The 14,250-nt window shown below is 46.5% G+C and overlaps 1 protein-coding gene across 2 annotated transcripts in view; it reads right to left on the bottom strand.

Annotated features, from left to right (window-relative positions):
- slc25a26 (solute carrier family 25 member 26) overlaps positions 1-14,250 on the bottom strand; it is a 57,509-nt gene that overhangs the window by 5,184 nt on the left and 38,075 nt on the right. Inside the window, exons 6-9 of one of the 2 annotated variants that reach the window (XM_079241783.1) lie at positions 14,174-14,218; positions 9,970-10,039; positions 6,487-6,551; positions 3,842-3,915 (exon numbers count right to left, since the gene is read on the bottom strand). In XM_079241783.1, coding sequence (XP_079097909.1) covers positions 3,842-3,915; positions 6,487-6,551; positions 9,970-10,039; positions 14,174-14,218 — 254 coding nt within the window. The remainder of the gene's footprint in view (positions 1-3,841; positions 3,916-6,486; positions 6,552-9,969; positions 10,040-14,173; positions 14,219-14,250) is intronic. The other variant, XM_079241784.1, reaches the window with a different exon arrangement.

The following is a 14,250-nucleotide window of genomic DNA, read 5'->3' as shown; positions in this document are numbered from 1 at the left end:
TGCTCCTGGATTACCCTGGATTCGTCTGATACCTACATCATTCCTGTCATCACCTCTGTTGGGGATCCCCGGCGTCATTGCGCCCACTTTCTTCAGCCCCGCCTGGGTGGGGTAAATCACAAGAACCTGAGAACGCTCTCCCGGACATCCTCTGGCCTGGACAAACAGTCTGCATTGACGCCAGCCAGGTTTGGCTTGGTGAACGCCAGATCCCTGACAAACAAAACCTTTATTCTGCGGGAGTTTTTCACCTCCCAGAATCTGGATTTCCTCTGCGTGACAGAGACGTGGGTGTCTTCCAGTGAGTGCAGTCCTTTCGTGGAACTTCTACCGCTGGATGTAACTATCTCAGTTCTCCACGGATGTCTGGCCGTGGAGGAGGAACGGCGTCTGTTTACAAAAACAATTTCATCTGCAGACAGCGCTGTGTATCAGCCTCATACACTAGTTCTGAAGTAACACCATTTGAGGTTGATCCATAGACCGTATATGAAAGATGGACGGAGCCTTCGACGGTAAAAAAGTAAAGCCTATGCGGAAGTGCATAAAACTGCAGTTCCCCCATCATTCACTAGGGGCTGCAAAACAGAGTGATTCTCCATAGACTCCCATGTTAAAAAGACCAACTTCACAGCAGGAATAAACATGTTTACAGCAGGAATAAACATGTTTACAGCCTGGTTCAAAAATCCATTTTTGGTTTAATAGGTCAGGTTTACCTTCATGACAACTGTGGTGTGAGTGAATATTTTTCTAAATTCAATCTAATCTAAAATCTAAATTTCTAGGGGTGTGTCCTTTTGATTGACAGGTACCCGATCTCCCGCTTCAAGTCAGAAGAACGTAGAACCGCGGTTTTTAGCCGGTTAATAACGCAACTTAGCTTTAGCCCGCTTACCTCCGTTAGCTGGTTAGCTCCTGTTATCTCCGGGTTAGCTCGGTTATCTCTTAGCTACAGAAAGCTCGGAGTTCGCTTAAAGTCAATCATCCACCATGACGCTCACAGCCCCCCTCTCAGCTCCACCTCTTTGCCCATATTTGTATTTTTCAGGCAAAACGACTCCCTGCCAAGATGGCGATGGTAGGAACCACCTACCGAGCTTCAATTCAGTTCTTCAGAAACATACGGGTGACGTCATCTTTTATATACAGTCTATGGGTGGGTTGGACTGACCCGGTGTTGTGCGGTCATTTACAGACCTCCTATATGCCTCATTATGACCGGATTCTTATTGTAGGTGATTTTAATATCCATGTATGTTGTCCCACAAAGCCTCTAGTAAAGGAGTTCCTAGAAATAATTGATTCTTTAAATTTTGTACAGTATGTGTCCGGAGTCACGCACGGACTTGGGCACAGTCTTGACCTCATTCTCGCTCATGAGTTATCTGTATCTAATATAGAGACTTGTCACATTGCTATCTCAGACCACATGACAATATCATTCCAGTTAATAATAAGCCAGTTTGTGTAAACCCGTTCATTAATAATGACTCTACTCCAGAATGTGCAGGTTGGTTTACAAATACCTAAAACACATTCTTATCTGTGTGTTCTGGCCTCAGCGAGACATTTAAACGTCTCTACAAACGCTCCAGTGTTGCTTTGGCGGGAAAACCTCCATTTTCAGGCTAAAATTTTCTGGAGGACTGAAACAAGTTTTCCTCAAGAACCTGAAATTTCAGACCATTCAAGGTTTTAATGAATTCCCCTCAAAGATGATGATGAGGAAAACCTCTCCACAGCATGCTGCTGCCACCCCCGTGCTTCACTGTGGGGATGCTGGGTAATGAGAGGTGTTGAGTTTAGCTTCATCTTCATTTTGTTATTCTGTCTTTGAATCATTACACATCAAATCCACAGCTGAAAGGTACAAACAAACATCCAAAGTGACCATTATGCGCTGATTTAAGGGTCAAAATGAAGCGCTGAGAGATCTGTAGCTTCTCGATCATCTTGGTCGTGCTTTTGGAGGATATTCGGGACCTGATTGGACAGATCTTATCTGCTCTTCTATCCTGTTCAGTCATTCAGGAACTTTCCAAGAAACGGTTATAAGGAGCATTAAATGCCAAAATAAAAGCTGTTGCAATTTTAAAATAAAACTTGTGTGAGAAGATCTGATAAAGACGTTGCATTCGTACATCCTGGCAGCATCAACATAAGGAATACATTAGAAACACCGTCTGCCTGCACATCCCAGGATTTTCCAGGTTTGAAACCATAAGTCGGCTTCATCTCATCCAGATTCAGATCCAGATTCAGATTCAGATCCAGATCCATATGACAATAAAGATCCAGATGATCCAGATCCCGATCCAGATTCCAATCCTGATCCCAATTCAGATCCTGATCCCGATTCCGTTCCAGATCCATATTCTGATTCAGATCCTGATCCCGATTCAGATTCTGATGATTCAGATCCAGATGAGTCGGATCCAAATCCAGATCCAGATCCAGATTATTCAAATTCAGATCCAGATTCAGATCCAGATCTACATCCAGATCCTGATTCATATTCTTCTTCTTCTGCAGAACGTGAGTCTGCGTATGCAGCGTAAAACTGTAAATACCTCACCTGACGGACAATCAAAGTGCATTTAATCGTCACCAGATGCTTCTAGAAACTTCCTTTGTGTTGCGGAGGAGGTTCAGGTACGTCTGCATGACTCGCATGTCGCTGTGTAGAGGGTCAGCTGATCAGAACACCGTGAGTACGCGCTGCCTGTTGACTCCTGCTGCAGTTTGGGTGTTTTGCAGGTTACTGGTGGGGGTAGCGGAGTGAGTGGGGTCTCCGGGGCACGGCACACACATGGAAGCACTTTAGAGCTTCACTACACTGCGATTGGGCCCATTACCATAATTACAGCTTTAAAGCCCAGCAATTTGTATCAGGCATGCACCAGTGCAACAAGCAGGCCTTTGGCGCTACAGAACAGCAGCAACCCCCCATTTTCCTCTTTCTTACTTTATACACACCCTGCTTTGTCTCTACGGTTATTCTGACGTGCTGCTCGGTCTTCACCTCCTCTGGTTATGTGAGCATCAGAGAGGAGGAGGCGATGCTTATGATGGTCGGATGAGATGAAAACAGGAGAAGAAGAGCATCAAATGTTTCCACGTGGCGGCATCGCCACTCAGACTCGAAGTCGGAGGCTTTTCCAACTCGCGGCTCATGACGACGGTTCTGTAGTTTCCAGTCTTTATTAAAGGTGACTCGCAGGCCGTTTCGGTGCTTAAAGCGAGTTTTTGGCTCATTTTAAACCAGACTGAAATGTGATTTCTCTTTGATTAGATTCCAGCACTTCAGGCTCTCCAAACAAACAAAACAAAAAAAAAGAGCAAGTGTTTGTGAGACGGAGATGGAGAGGAGGGTGTTCTGCTGGTGTCTGGCTCCGTCCCAAACCAAGCCTCTTATGCATCCCGACCAAATGATGGCGGGTTATTACTCACCGCAACTAAGGGTTTGTTTTAGCGCTGGCAGCCCTCGGTGGCCCCATTAGACCCGGCCTTTTGTCCGCTGCGCATCATAAACACATCAAACCACTCAAATAAACCCTTCCACTTGGCCCTCATAACACCTTAATCAATAGGACGCAACAGCGAGTCGGCAGGAAAAGCTTTTATGCATCTCATTTTTCAGCCGTGGCTGTAAATTCGCCGTCCCCAGAGCGGCCGCTCTGTCATCAAACCTGATTACGCGAGGGATCAGGCCGAGTTAAATCAGATCACGTAGAAGAAGACGGTTTTTTCCCATTTAAATAATCTGGGATGAAATGGTTTATGTAAAATAATAATCATGTAAAAAAAAATGGTGGGTGTTTTTTTGGGAAACACTCACCCTGGAAGGCCTCTGGTCCTCCACACATCGTAGAGCACCAGTGGGATGTTGCCGCTCGCTGTGGCGGAGCCTGCCTGCAGAAACACAGCGCAAACACAGGTGTGATGACGGATAAATGGTCTCCTTCGCTTCCTGCTGCTCGGACAGACACCCTGTTTAGTCTTCCTCAGCCGAGCTTCAGTCAGCTGCTTTTTAGCTCATGGACAGCTGTGTCAGCGCAGGTGTCCCCCCCAGGACCACACCCAGTCATCCGGCCACCCAGAAACACACTCAGCATCTTCTTCTCGACCCCCTCCAGACCAGCTCTCTTTTATTTACACAATACGAATCAGCCGGCCAGAGAGTTTCTGGAGTGTCCGGCGGCGACGGGAGTCGGGGGGTGGGGGTTCGAGACAGGTGGATGAGAAACGACTCTCTCCTCGGCTGACAAGTTTTCTTTTCCTTTACCGCTCAGGAATGGAGGAACGGCGTTTCCAAAACACACAACGTGTGTCTGGCTGCTGATGTGGAGGAAGAAGGTGCAGCTCGGTCAAGGCCGGATTATCTGATGGACATCATGGGCACAGGCCCAGGAGCCCACGTGCAACTTGGGGCCCAAGTAAGGAAAACATCAGCAGTTTGGACTAAATGTACATAAAAGCCTGATAGTTACACTACAGTGTCCAGTGTGTTGCTTCTGGTACCACCGGCTGAGAGGTGTTAGAAATGTCCTTTCATCGTGAATCGTTCACAATTTACTGAATGATGTGGTGGGGAAGGGGCCCCTGGAACACTCTGAGCCCAGGGGCCTGTGCACTTTTAATCCGGCCCTGAGCTCGGTGCAGGAGTTTCCTCCGACACGCCGGCTTGCTTTGGGATCTGAGCCCACATCTGAGGCTGAAGCGTTTCTGTAAGGTGGCGCGGTGAATGCGTGAGACTCGCCGCCTGCAGAGGCACCTGGCCGGCTTGTGGAGCAGCCTTTCCTTCGCTCCGTCCAGCCGGCCGTCAGACCGACTTCCCTCGCTGCGGTGGAAGTTCGGACAGTCGTTTAACTTCTTAGGAGAAAATATTTTGCTTTAAAACTCCACCAGATTTATATCGTTACCAGTGTCTCTGCAACAGCAGGGTGTAAATCTGTGTGTGAGTTTCCCTGCTGCAACACACCTGACTCACATCGGACCCAGCTTGCAGAATTTGGCAGCACACTTTGATAAGAGTTACCATGGCAACTTAGCCCGGTAGGAAGCGATTCACCTTTGTAGGGCAGAAAACTCTGAAAGTACCTTGATGAGAGAGAAAATCCAGCTTCACTGTGCTGACCTCTGGCCCATAAAACACTTACTGGTTCCTAACTCACTTATAGGGCTCAAAGTAGCCTGGACTAAGACCAGACATGCGTCCTGGGTCTCCTTTGCAGCCAGGGTAGAATAATAATAATAATAATAATAATAATAATAATAATAATAAATATAGAAGAATAAACATTTGGAAAACAATAGGGCCTTGCCATACTTCGTATGGCTCGGACCCTTATAATAATAATAATAGTAACAACAACAATAAATTTCTATTTTTTTTTTATTAAGAATAATAATAATAATAAATGATCATTATTATAATAATAAATTATTCATATTATTTATATTATTATTAATAATAAATCACCATTATTATTATTATTTAATAATAGCATTATTAATAATAGTTAAAACTTTATAATTATAATAAATTATTATTATTATTATTGATAATAACAATAACAATAATAATAATAATAATAATAACATATAATACCAGATGCCAGCTGCAGTATCAGTGGTGTGATGTTAATTTCCTTCTTTCTGCATGAAATAAAAACCTTTTCCAGAGTTTACCTGCTGCTCTGGAGGTGAATGGACAAGTTGGCCTTATAAAGTTCGAAGCACCGCTTGGATTAACGGTTGCTTGGATTACAGCAGCTGCCTTCCAGATCACGTTTACTGGAAGCTTTTGTACCGTTCACGTCCACCTACAGCCAACAGCTTCTCGCAACACATCAAAACCATCCCAGTGTTTTGTTGATTCCAGTTTCTCATTAGTTTGGACAGAGGTGGAAACAGAAAGCTGTGTCTTCTCCAAGGACGGTGTGTGTGTGTGTGTGTGTGTGTGTGTTGGCTGATTGGGGTAGCTCTGAACTCACTCCCCTCTGCAGAAACACACACAAACACTGTGAAGGAAGCCAGACGTACAGTCAGCGAGCCAGACGAGGAGAGAAAACAGTGAAGAGGAGGAATACCATTAAACAGAGGAGGGAGAGGAGGAAGAGGAGGAGGAGGAGGAAGAGGAGGAAGAGGAGGGGGGTGGACAGACCAGGAGAGCTAACAGGAGGGACACTGGCTTTTTTCTTCATCTCGTGGTGTGAAGATGGAAACTCCTGAGCAGCTCGCTGGAACACTAGTCATGCACACAAACACGTCTTCCCAACGCAAAGCGTGTTTCACATCAGGTGACGGATGCCTCGCGCTCTCTCGCTGTCCGGGCGCTACCTTGGCCTGCTCCGTCCTGCATGCTGACACTTGAGATGTGCTCAGGCTGCGGGCCCGTTCAGCCTGCGAGGCATCACCTGACAGCAGTGTTTAAAAACGGCTGCCAGACGAGGGGGTGCGCTGGTGTTTTACTGCACGTACCTTCGCGAGCATGATCCTGGTCTTTGCCACGTCAAGGGGAGTGGTAACAAACGCCGCCACCGCACCTACGAAAAACACACAAAAAGATCAGTCCAGAGCAGTTTCAATGCTCGTCCGCACAACTTCCCCAAAAAATGTCACATCTGGATCGTCCTGCGAGCCGTTTTCACTCCAACTCGTCTGGAAGCTGGACGGACAGCAGAGCCCAGAAGTATCCCTGATGAGTCTGCATGAAGACATGGTGTGTGTGTGTGTGTGTGTGTGTGTCATTCTGCCATAAACATAGCAACATGCTGTCAGAAAACACGTCTCAAAGCGTCACAGAGGAGCCGTGTGACTGTAAGCGAGCCGATGATGCAGGAAAACATGCGGAGTGAATCACCATGTTTTATCCAGAAGATGAAGCTCATTTATTCCGGCAGGTTATGAAACGTTAACGGACAGCAGCAGAAAGAGGCGTCAGCGGAGCGTCCTGCACATGAAGAGTTGTAATGTAAGAGTTGTTTTCACCAGGAGGCTGATAAGGCCTGCTGGAGTCCATGCAGGGTACCAGCGGAGGTATCTGGGGGGGGGGGTTAAACGCTGTGTGAGCGCTTCCAGCGTTGTGGATGAGCCAGAGAGAGTGTGAAGTTAACGCAACAGGAAGTGAGTGAAACTTGAGGATCCCTGTTGGACAGCAGCTTGGTCATGGAGGGAATTCAGCCCTGGACCCACTTGTCCCCCCCCCCCGTCCCCCATTTGTTCCAGAATATTCTGGATATTCAGATCTGGCTTGTCGTCTACTTCTACAACTAGCAAAGCTTTTAAAAGTCTTTTCCTGCTTATTTTCTCCACTTTTCTCCTCGTATGAAGCGTTTATATCCTGGTTCTGCTTCTCCATCACAATAAAAGGGAAAACCAGGAGGAACAACCGATGATGTGACACTTTTTCCCAGCTGCAGACTACAACAGGAGAGTCCAGCAGCATATGGTGAACACAGCTTCATCTAGCAGGTGGTCAGGATGCCTGACCCGAACCACCTTCCACCCGGCTGACGGAAAGCCAACCTACTGTTCAACAGTCTGTTCTGCAGAACTTTATTCTTGCAGCCGTTTATTTCCTTTCAACTTCTGCTGTGCTAGAATGAAGCTTTATCGTACCTTCACTCGTCTCCGTGAGTCCTGAACCCGGGTCCTCCCACGTCATTTCCTGCATACAATCCATGAAGCCGCTGCAGGAGATTGGTAGGGGACGCTACTGACACGTGTCGCTGATTCCCCAGATTGTAAAGATGATGAATCAGGCTTTCCAACCATGTACAACACAACAGCCATTCATGTTGAAGTGGAAGCAGAGGTTTCCTCCTTACTTTCTGTGGCTAGTTTATTCGGTTTCAGAGGTGTATAAAGTAGAAGTAAAAATAAAGTAGAAGTCTTACCGTGATTTTGGATCTACCGGTGCATTTAGATCAGGCGTTTTCACCAACAGGCTCGTCTACCTGCAGTGGAGCTGATTAAATTCAGCTGGTTAAGTGACTGGTTGGAAAGACAGGACTTCTACTTTCTACACCTCTGCTTGGTTCGGCTATGGAAATGAACAGACCCACTGGTCTCTCCCCTTATAATAAACCTCCACACAATCATCGATGAGACCTTTGATCCTCTGCAGCCTCACAGTGAGAAACAGGGATGCACCGATCCACTTTTTGGGAGTTCTGATCCGATCTGAAACTTGAATATCTGCTGATACCGATATTTTACGATACCAGATGTGTTTATGTCAACATTATTGTGACGATGGTTATTATTGCTGTTATAACTGTGTAAGATTTCATCAGGTTGTAATAAATGACTCACCAATACAAATATAATAACATTACAGATCTAATCATTTCAACATGTTTTATTCTGATTTGGCACATTTGACCTAAATACAACTATAAATGTGTGGTTTTGGAACAAAGATCCAGCTTTTAGTGCCGTGTTCCTCATCGCATGCGGCTCTCTGACTCTTGCCTTGCGGCTCGTGAAGCAGCCTCTGGCTGTCTGAAAATGCATCTAAACAAGTCATAATGATCCTTAACGGTGCAGTTCTCTCCACTAACAAGAGCTGCAGGCTGCTTGCAGAAACTCTGCTGTTCTAACGGCCCTAACTGACCCTGTCAGAGTTGCCAGTTTTGGCTGATTTCAGCTGCACCGAGCTCAAGAGCTGCTCCGTCGGTAGCTTCGTATTTATAATAAAAAAGAAACGCCCACATTCTGGAGGCATTGTTGTATTTTCACCATATACTGTCACATGAGACGCCATTACTCTGTCCAACATTTAGGATAACCATTCCTTGCTAAAAAGCTGAATTTTACTGATTTGGCAACGTAGCAGGATACGTAGCGTGGGAACGCTTTTTTTGGGGGATGGCGGTTCTCCTCCTCACTGCTTTAGTGGAACAAAAAATGTCACATTTTAACATTCAAGGTATTTATTTCTTTTAAAACATGTCTGAAGCATGTCATCGAACACATCTGCGCTGGCTTGACTAGTGTGGTATCGGTCCACTTTTACTAATACGAGTACACACAGTTGGTATTGAGCCGATACCGGTATGGGTATCGGTGCATCCCTAGTGAGAAACATCACAAAGTTTTCATCTTTGCTGTTTATTTCTGAAAGAAATGAGATGTTCCTGGATGTTTACACCCCTCTCAGCTTGTTACAGGAAAATTAATGACATTAACCTGCATTTGTTCCGTTTTTCCGGTTGATATTTGCTTTTACAAAGCGTCAGGACGTCTCTGACATCAGCGATGAATGAGAGCCTGGAGGGAGGCGTTAAGCTGAGCGAGACGTCCGACGTGTCATGAACCTCGGTTGTATTTAACCCTTCATTCGCCGGCGCAGGCCAGCGACTGGAGGTCATTTTGTTTATCGACAAGCACACTTTGTCAGGATGGAACTTCTTACTAATGATTCCAGTCTTTATCTGCTGCTCTTCTGTCCTGCTTTCAGCCCATTCCCTTCGCCTCTTCCACTCCTGTCCTGCACCCCCCCCCCCCCCCCCTTCCTCTTTCTCAAACCACTTCAGGCTCCAGTGCTCAGAAGGTCGCACAGCTGCAGGGGCCGAATACCCAGAAACCGGCCCCCTTTCATTCCTCCTCCTTTCCCCTGGTTGTCTGTGTTTCCCCTGATACTCATCCAGGCGGAGAAGATCCACGACGGTGAGATGTTCGCTGGCTGAAGAGCTTAAAAGTGCAACAATGAGGATTTTTCTGGATTTCTTTGTCGCTTCATCCTCCCTCGTTTTAAACTTGGTAACAGAAACCAGCTGCTTGTCGTCAGCAGGTGTGATGCGCAGGTGAGTGTGTGGTGGAAGCTTTACCTGCCCTTCACGCCTCTTATTCACCCATCCTCCATCTATCCATCTATCTATCCATCCAGCCATGTACTCCTCCTTCCCACCCCCACCGCCCCTCTGCTTCTTTCCCAAAGCAGCATATAATCCCTTGCACCTGCAAAAGCTCCGCACACTGCTGACTGCCAAGAGTAGAGCGTGTGACCTTGCCTCCACGACCACAGAGTCTGGGAGAAAGACAGAAGCATCGAGAGAGAAGGGGGGGGGGGGTTGTCGATGGAGAGGGATGATGAAAGAGCGAGAAAATGGAGGAAAAGAAGGAGAGAGAGAGATGATAGTTAGTGGTGATATCAGACACACTGGAAACACATTGTGAACTTTGGTCTGGTCTGAAGTCCAGAATCTGCTGCTGGGAAAGTCGCCGTCCGGCTATTTCTGTTGCTTTTTCTCCCCAGTGACGCCGCGCCACGCAGTTCTCAGGAACAGACATGGGGAGGGGGCATGAAAGAAATAAAATCTACAGCTATATCTATAAATGCTCCACATCTGGGGCTGCACGTGCGCGCCCCTCGTGCACACCTACAGGCAGTGGAGCTGTGATGAAAACGTTATGCGGGACAGAATCCAACATGAAACGAGCGTTTCTGTTCGAACCGTTTGCACTCAAACGTGATGTTTGCAGCGAGACGCCGACGTCCGCAGCTGTTAATCGTTCAGCAGTTACAAGATGACCTGATTTTTTTTCTAAAGCCGTGAAGTTTAACTCGACTTATTTCTCTGAATGTGTAATGAAAATACCTCCAGAGCTCGCTGGTTTGGAGGGATTTTCTCTCTTTTATTTCCTTTTTTTTTTTCTTGCAGAAGGTCCTTCATGATGAAGATGACTGACAGCTGAAGCAAAGCCGAGGAGGATCCTGCTGGTGCTTTTTAGCTCTGCTCAATAATTCCCTCAAAAATGGAAAACTGAGTCCAAAAACACCCATTTCTAATGAAAATATTCTCATATCGATGACATTTTACATCTTTTTCCGGTTCATGAGGAAACAGGGTGAGTGATGGGCTGAAAAATCAGACAAACAAGCAGCATCCGAGGCTCCAGGCAGCTTATTGGTACTGAAGTGGATATTTTAACATTATAAAGGGAAAAGATCATCTGAGTAAGCTGTAGCCTGATTAATATGAGTGGCAACAAGTCGGAGCTTCTCTTGCGAGGCGACGCTTCCCGCCATCAGGTCAAATCATTCATAACCAGAGAGACTGCTGGAACTACAAAAACTGGGTCAAAAACTCTCCAAAGGAACATCAAACCTTGCAGGGATCATGGCGAGCGGTCATCCTGAGGAAGACTTGTGATTGGAGGAAATGATTGTGACCATCAGGAGTTTAATGAAGCGTTTGGAAGAAATCAAAAGCAGGAATTAGAAGAACGCTTCAGAGTGAAAGTACAAACATTTCCACGGAGAACTAAACAGCTCTTCAGACCTCGTGAAGCCGCCGAGCGCCGAGGCGAGCGGCATGAAAGGCTCCAATTAGCTGCAAACAAATTAAATTCAATCAATTCAACTCGAAATTCAACCGAATCAAATTAAGACGACAAAAACAAACTAATATAAATGAAAACAAACATTAGAATAAAATAAAACATTTTCTTAAATCTTGTCAAGATCAGCAGTATATCGACACCCCGGGTAAAAACATGCCTTCATTTTATTCACACACGAGTGTGTGGTTTATACTACGCAGCCAATCAGGAGGAAGTATTTCTCGCTGAGTGTAAAAACTCCCTCCCGCCATGCAACTGGCTACTGAGTGAAACCACCTGATGTTTTTGTTTTGAGATTGAACACAGGATGAGAAGGGAGGCTTCCTCTCCGCCCCCCCCCCCCCCCCCCCCCCCCTCCCCTCCCCTCCCTGTTTGAGCGTTGGACAGCGGCGGCGCGAAGTTTCCGTCTGGATGAAACGCGTGTGGACAGCTGAGCCGCCCCGGGCGCTGCAAGGTATGATTACTTCTCAGGGAGAGCAATTGGGCAACAGCAATTACTAATATTTTCTTTGCTGCCACCCCCTCCTATCTGCCACACAAGCATGTATATGTGTGTGTGTGTGTGTGTGTGTGTGTGTGTGTGTGTGTCAGTGAACACAAACAGACAAACACACAAAGAGGAAAAGCTGGAGGAATGTCAGACGGCGTGGTTGCGTCCAGGATGCGTCATGTGTGATCCATTAAAAAGCAGATTTTGTTTTACACATCAAAAGGCTTCATGCTGGGGGGATTCCTCCCCCCCCCCCCCCCCCTTTTTTTTTAGGATCCTCTGCTTCATGAATAGATAATCAGGGGTAAATCTGGGAAAACAAACTCTTTGACCTGTGAACCCTCGTGTCAGGGTCGCGCTCTGCACCTGGATGGCTTCCCACAGGAAGGCCGGTGGGTCGAGGTGCAAAAAAAAAAGTGGAAACTTGCGCGTAAAGAAGCGGCATCTGTAAATGCATCTCAGCTTGAGTTCCCATCATGCCTTTGACTAAAAGGAAAAATTCTCTGGATTTTTTGTGGCCCTCTGCTGCCGTTCAATCATAAACCAGAAGCGTTCCACCCTCCGGTTGAGCTGGCGATATTCCCGAGGTCAGAGCAGATGGAGAACGCTGTGAGCTGCAGTCGTTGTTGGGAAAACAACTAAAGGAAAACCGCAACATTGGGAAATCAATGTGTGAACTAACTGGAAGAATTATTCACATGGAGTCTGGTGTGAAAAGGTTTTAAATCTCTTCCGCGATCGTCGTAAAAGCGGCTCATAATTCATCAAGTTTTCCCGACTTTTTCCAGCCCGGATCACGCCTCTGCACCAGGAATTCAGCGACCAGCTGGAAGGATCCAGCAGCTGACCATGAGCTGCTCTCCACCGAGCTGCTTCTCCCCGACAGCTGTGATGGTTTGCTGTGAAATTAAACAACGCAGCATATTTCACTCCCGTACAACAGATGGGAGATCAAACCACACAGTTTATTCACGATTCTCATCGTTCCCATCAGAGAACGTTCTGGACGTCCTGCAGCTCACAGCGAAGAAACAGCAGGAAGAAAAACAACCTGTTTGATTGCAAGCAGTGGAAAACAAGGGAAGGAAAGGAGAGGATAGGAAAGCAAAGGAAAGGAAAGGACAGTAAATGGACAGTGGAAAACAAGTAAGGAGACAAGACAGATAAGGAAAGGAAAGGAAAGGAAAGGAAAGGAAAGGAAAGGAAAGGACAGGACAGGACAGGACAGGACAGGACAGGACAGGACAGGAAAGGAAAGGAAAAGAAAGGAAAGGACGGGAAAGGAAAGGAAAGGAAAGGACAGGACAGGACAGGACAGGACAGGACAGGACAGGACAGGACAGGAAAGGAAAGGAAAGGAAAAGACAGGAAAGGAAAGGAAAAGAAAGGAAAGGAAAAGACAGATAAAGACAGGAAAGGAAAGGACAGATAAGGAAAGGAAAGGAAAGGAAAGGACAGATAGGGAAAGGAAAGGACAGTAAAGGAAAGGAAAGGAAAGGACAGATAAAGACAGATAAGGAAAGGAAAGGACAGATAAGGAAAGGAAAAGACAGATAAAGACAGGAAAGGAAAGGACAGATAAAGACAGATAAGGAAAGGAAAGGACAGATAAGGAAAGGAAAGGGAAGGAAAGGACAGTAAAGGAAAGGAAAGGACAGATAAAGACAGATAAGGAAAGGAAAGGACAGTAAAGGAAAGGACAATCAATTCCAGCAGTTCAGTTCTCTACCAATGGACACATCCAGATGGTCTTTAGAGAGAGAGACGGCCTTTGACTTGGTGGGGGGGACAAAGACATACTTGTGAACAACAAAATCTATCTCATGTGAACGCACGCACGCACGCACACACACACACACACACACACACACACACACACACACACACACACACAGCTGCGCAGCGTATTGTTCATCTTCCAAACGTTGATGGAATGCCTGACTGTCCGCCTCTCGCGGCCCTGAGACATGATGTCACTCCGACAAAACGCCGTCTTCTCAAAGAGAAACGGCTTTTATGTGCTCAGGGCCACGCTGTGGAACGAGAGGAGCGACACGGCCCGGAGAAAGACATCAAGACGGCGAGGAAACGGCGAGAGCGCGTGATAAACTGAAGGCTGGTTTGATGGCAGCAGTGACGGGCCATTAAACCGGGGCGTAAAGTCCCATTTTCTCCTGCCATGATGATACAAGAGGATGCAGAGACATGCTGTAAACGTGTCAGAGTGGAAGCACAGCACTGTAACCGTACAACGGATTTATCACCGACATGAACAATAACGACACACACAGAATAAACTAAACTTTATCTATTTAAAGCCATACGTACCTTTAAATACTCCCAGAGTGGAAACTGCACCAGCGAGAACGGAATCTGAAAGACAAAGTGACAGTTTTAACGTCTGG

The sequence above is a fragment of the Telmatherina bonti genome (assembly GCF_933228915.1).
Source record: "Telmatherina bonti genome assembly, chromosome: 6".
NCBI lineage: Eukaryota > Metazoa > Chordata > Actinopteri > Atheriniformes > Telmatherinidae > Telmatherina > Telmatherina bonti.
This window is presented reverse-complemented; position numbering and strand designations above follow the sequence as displayed.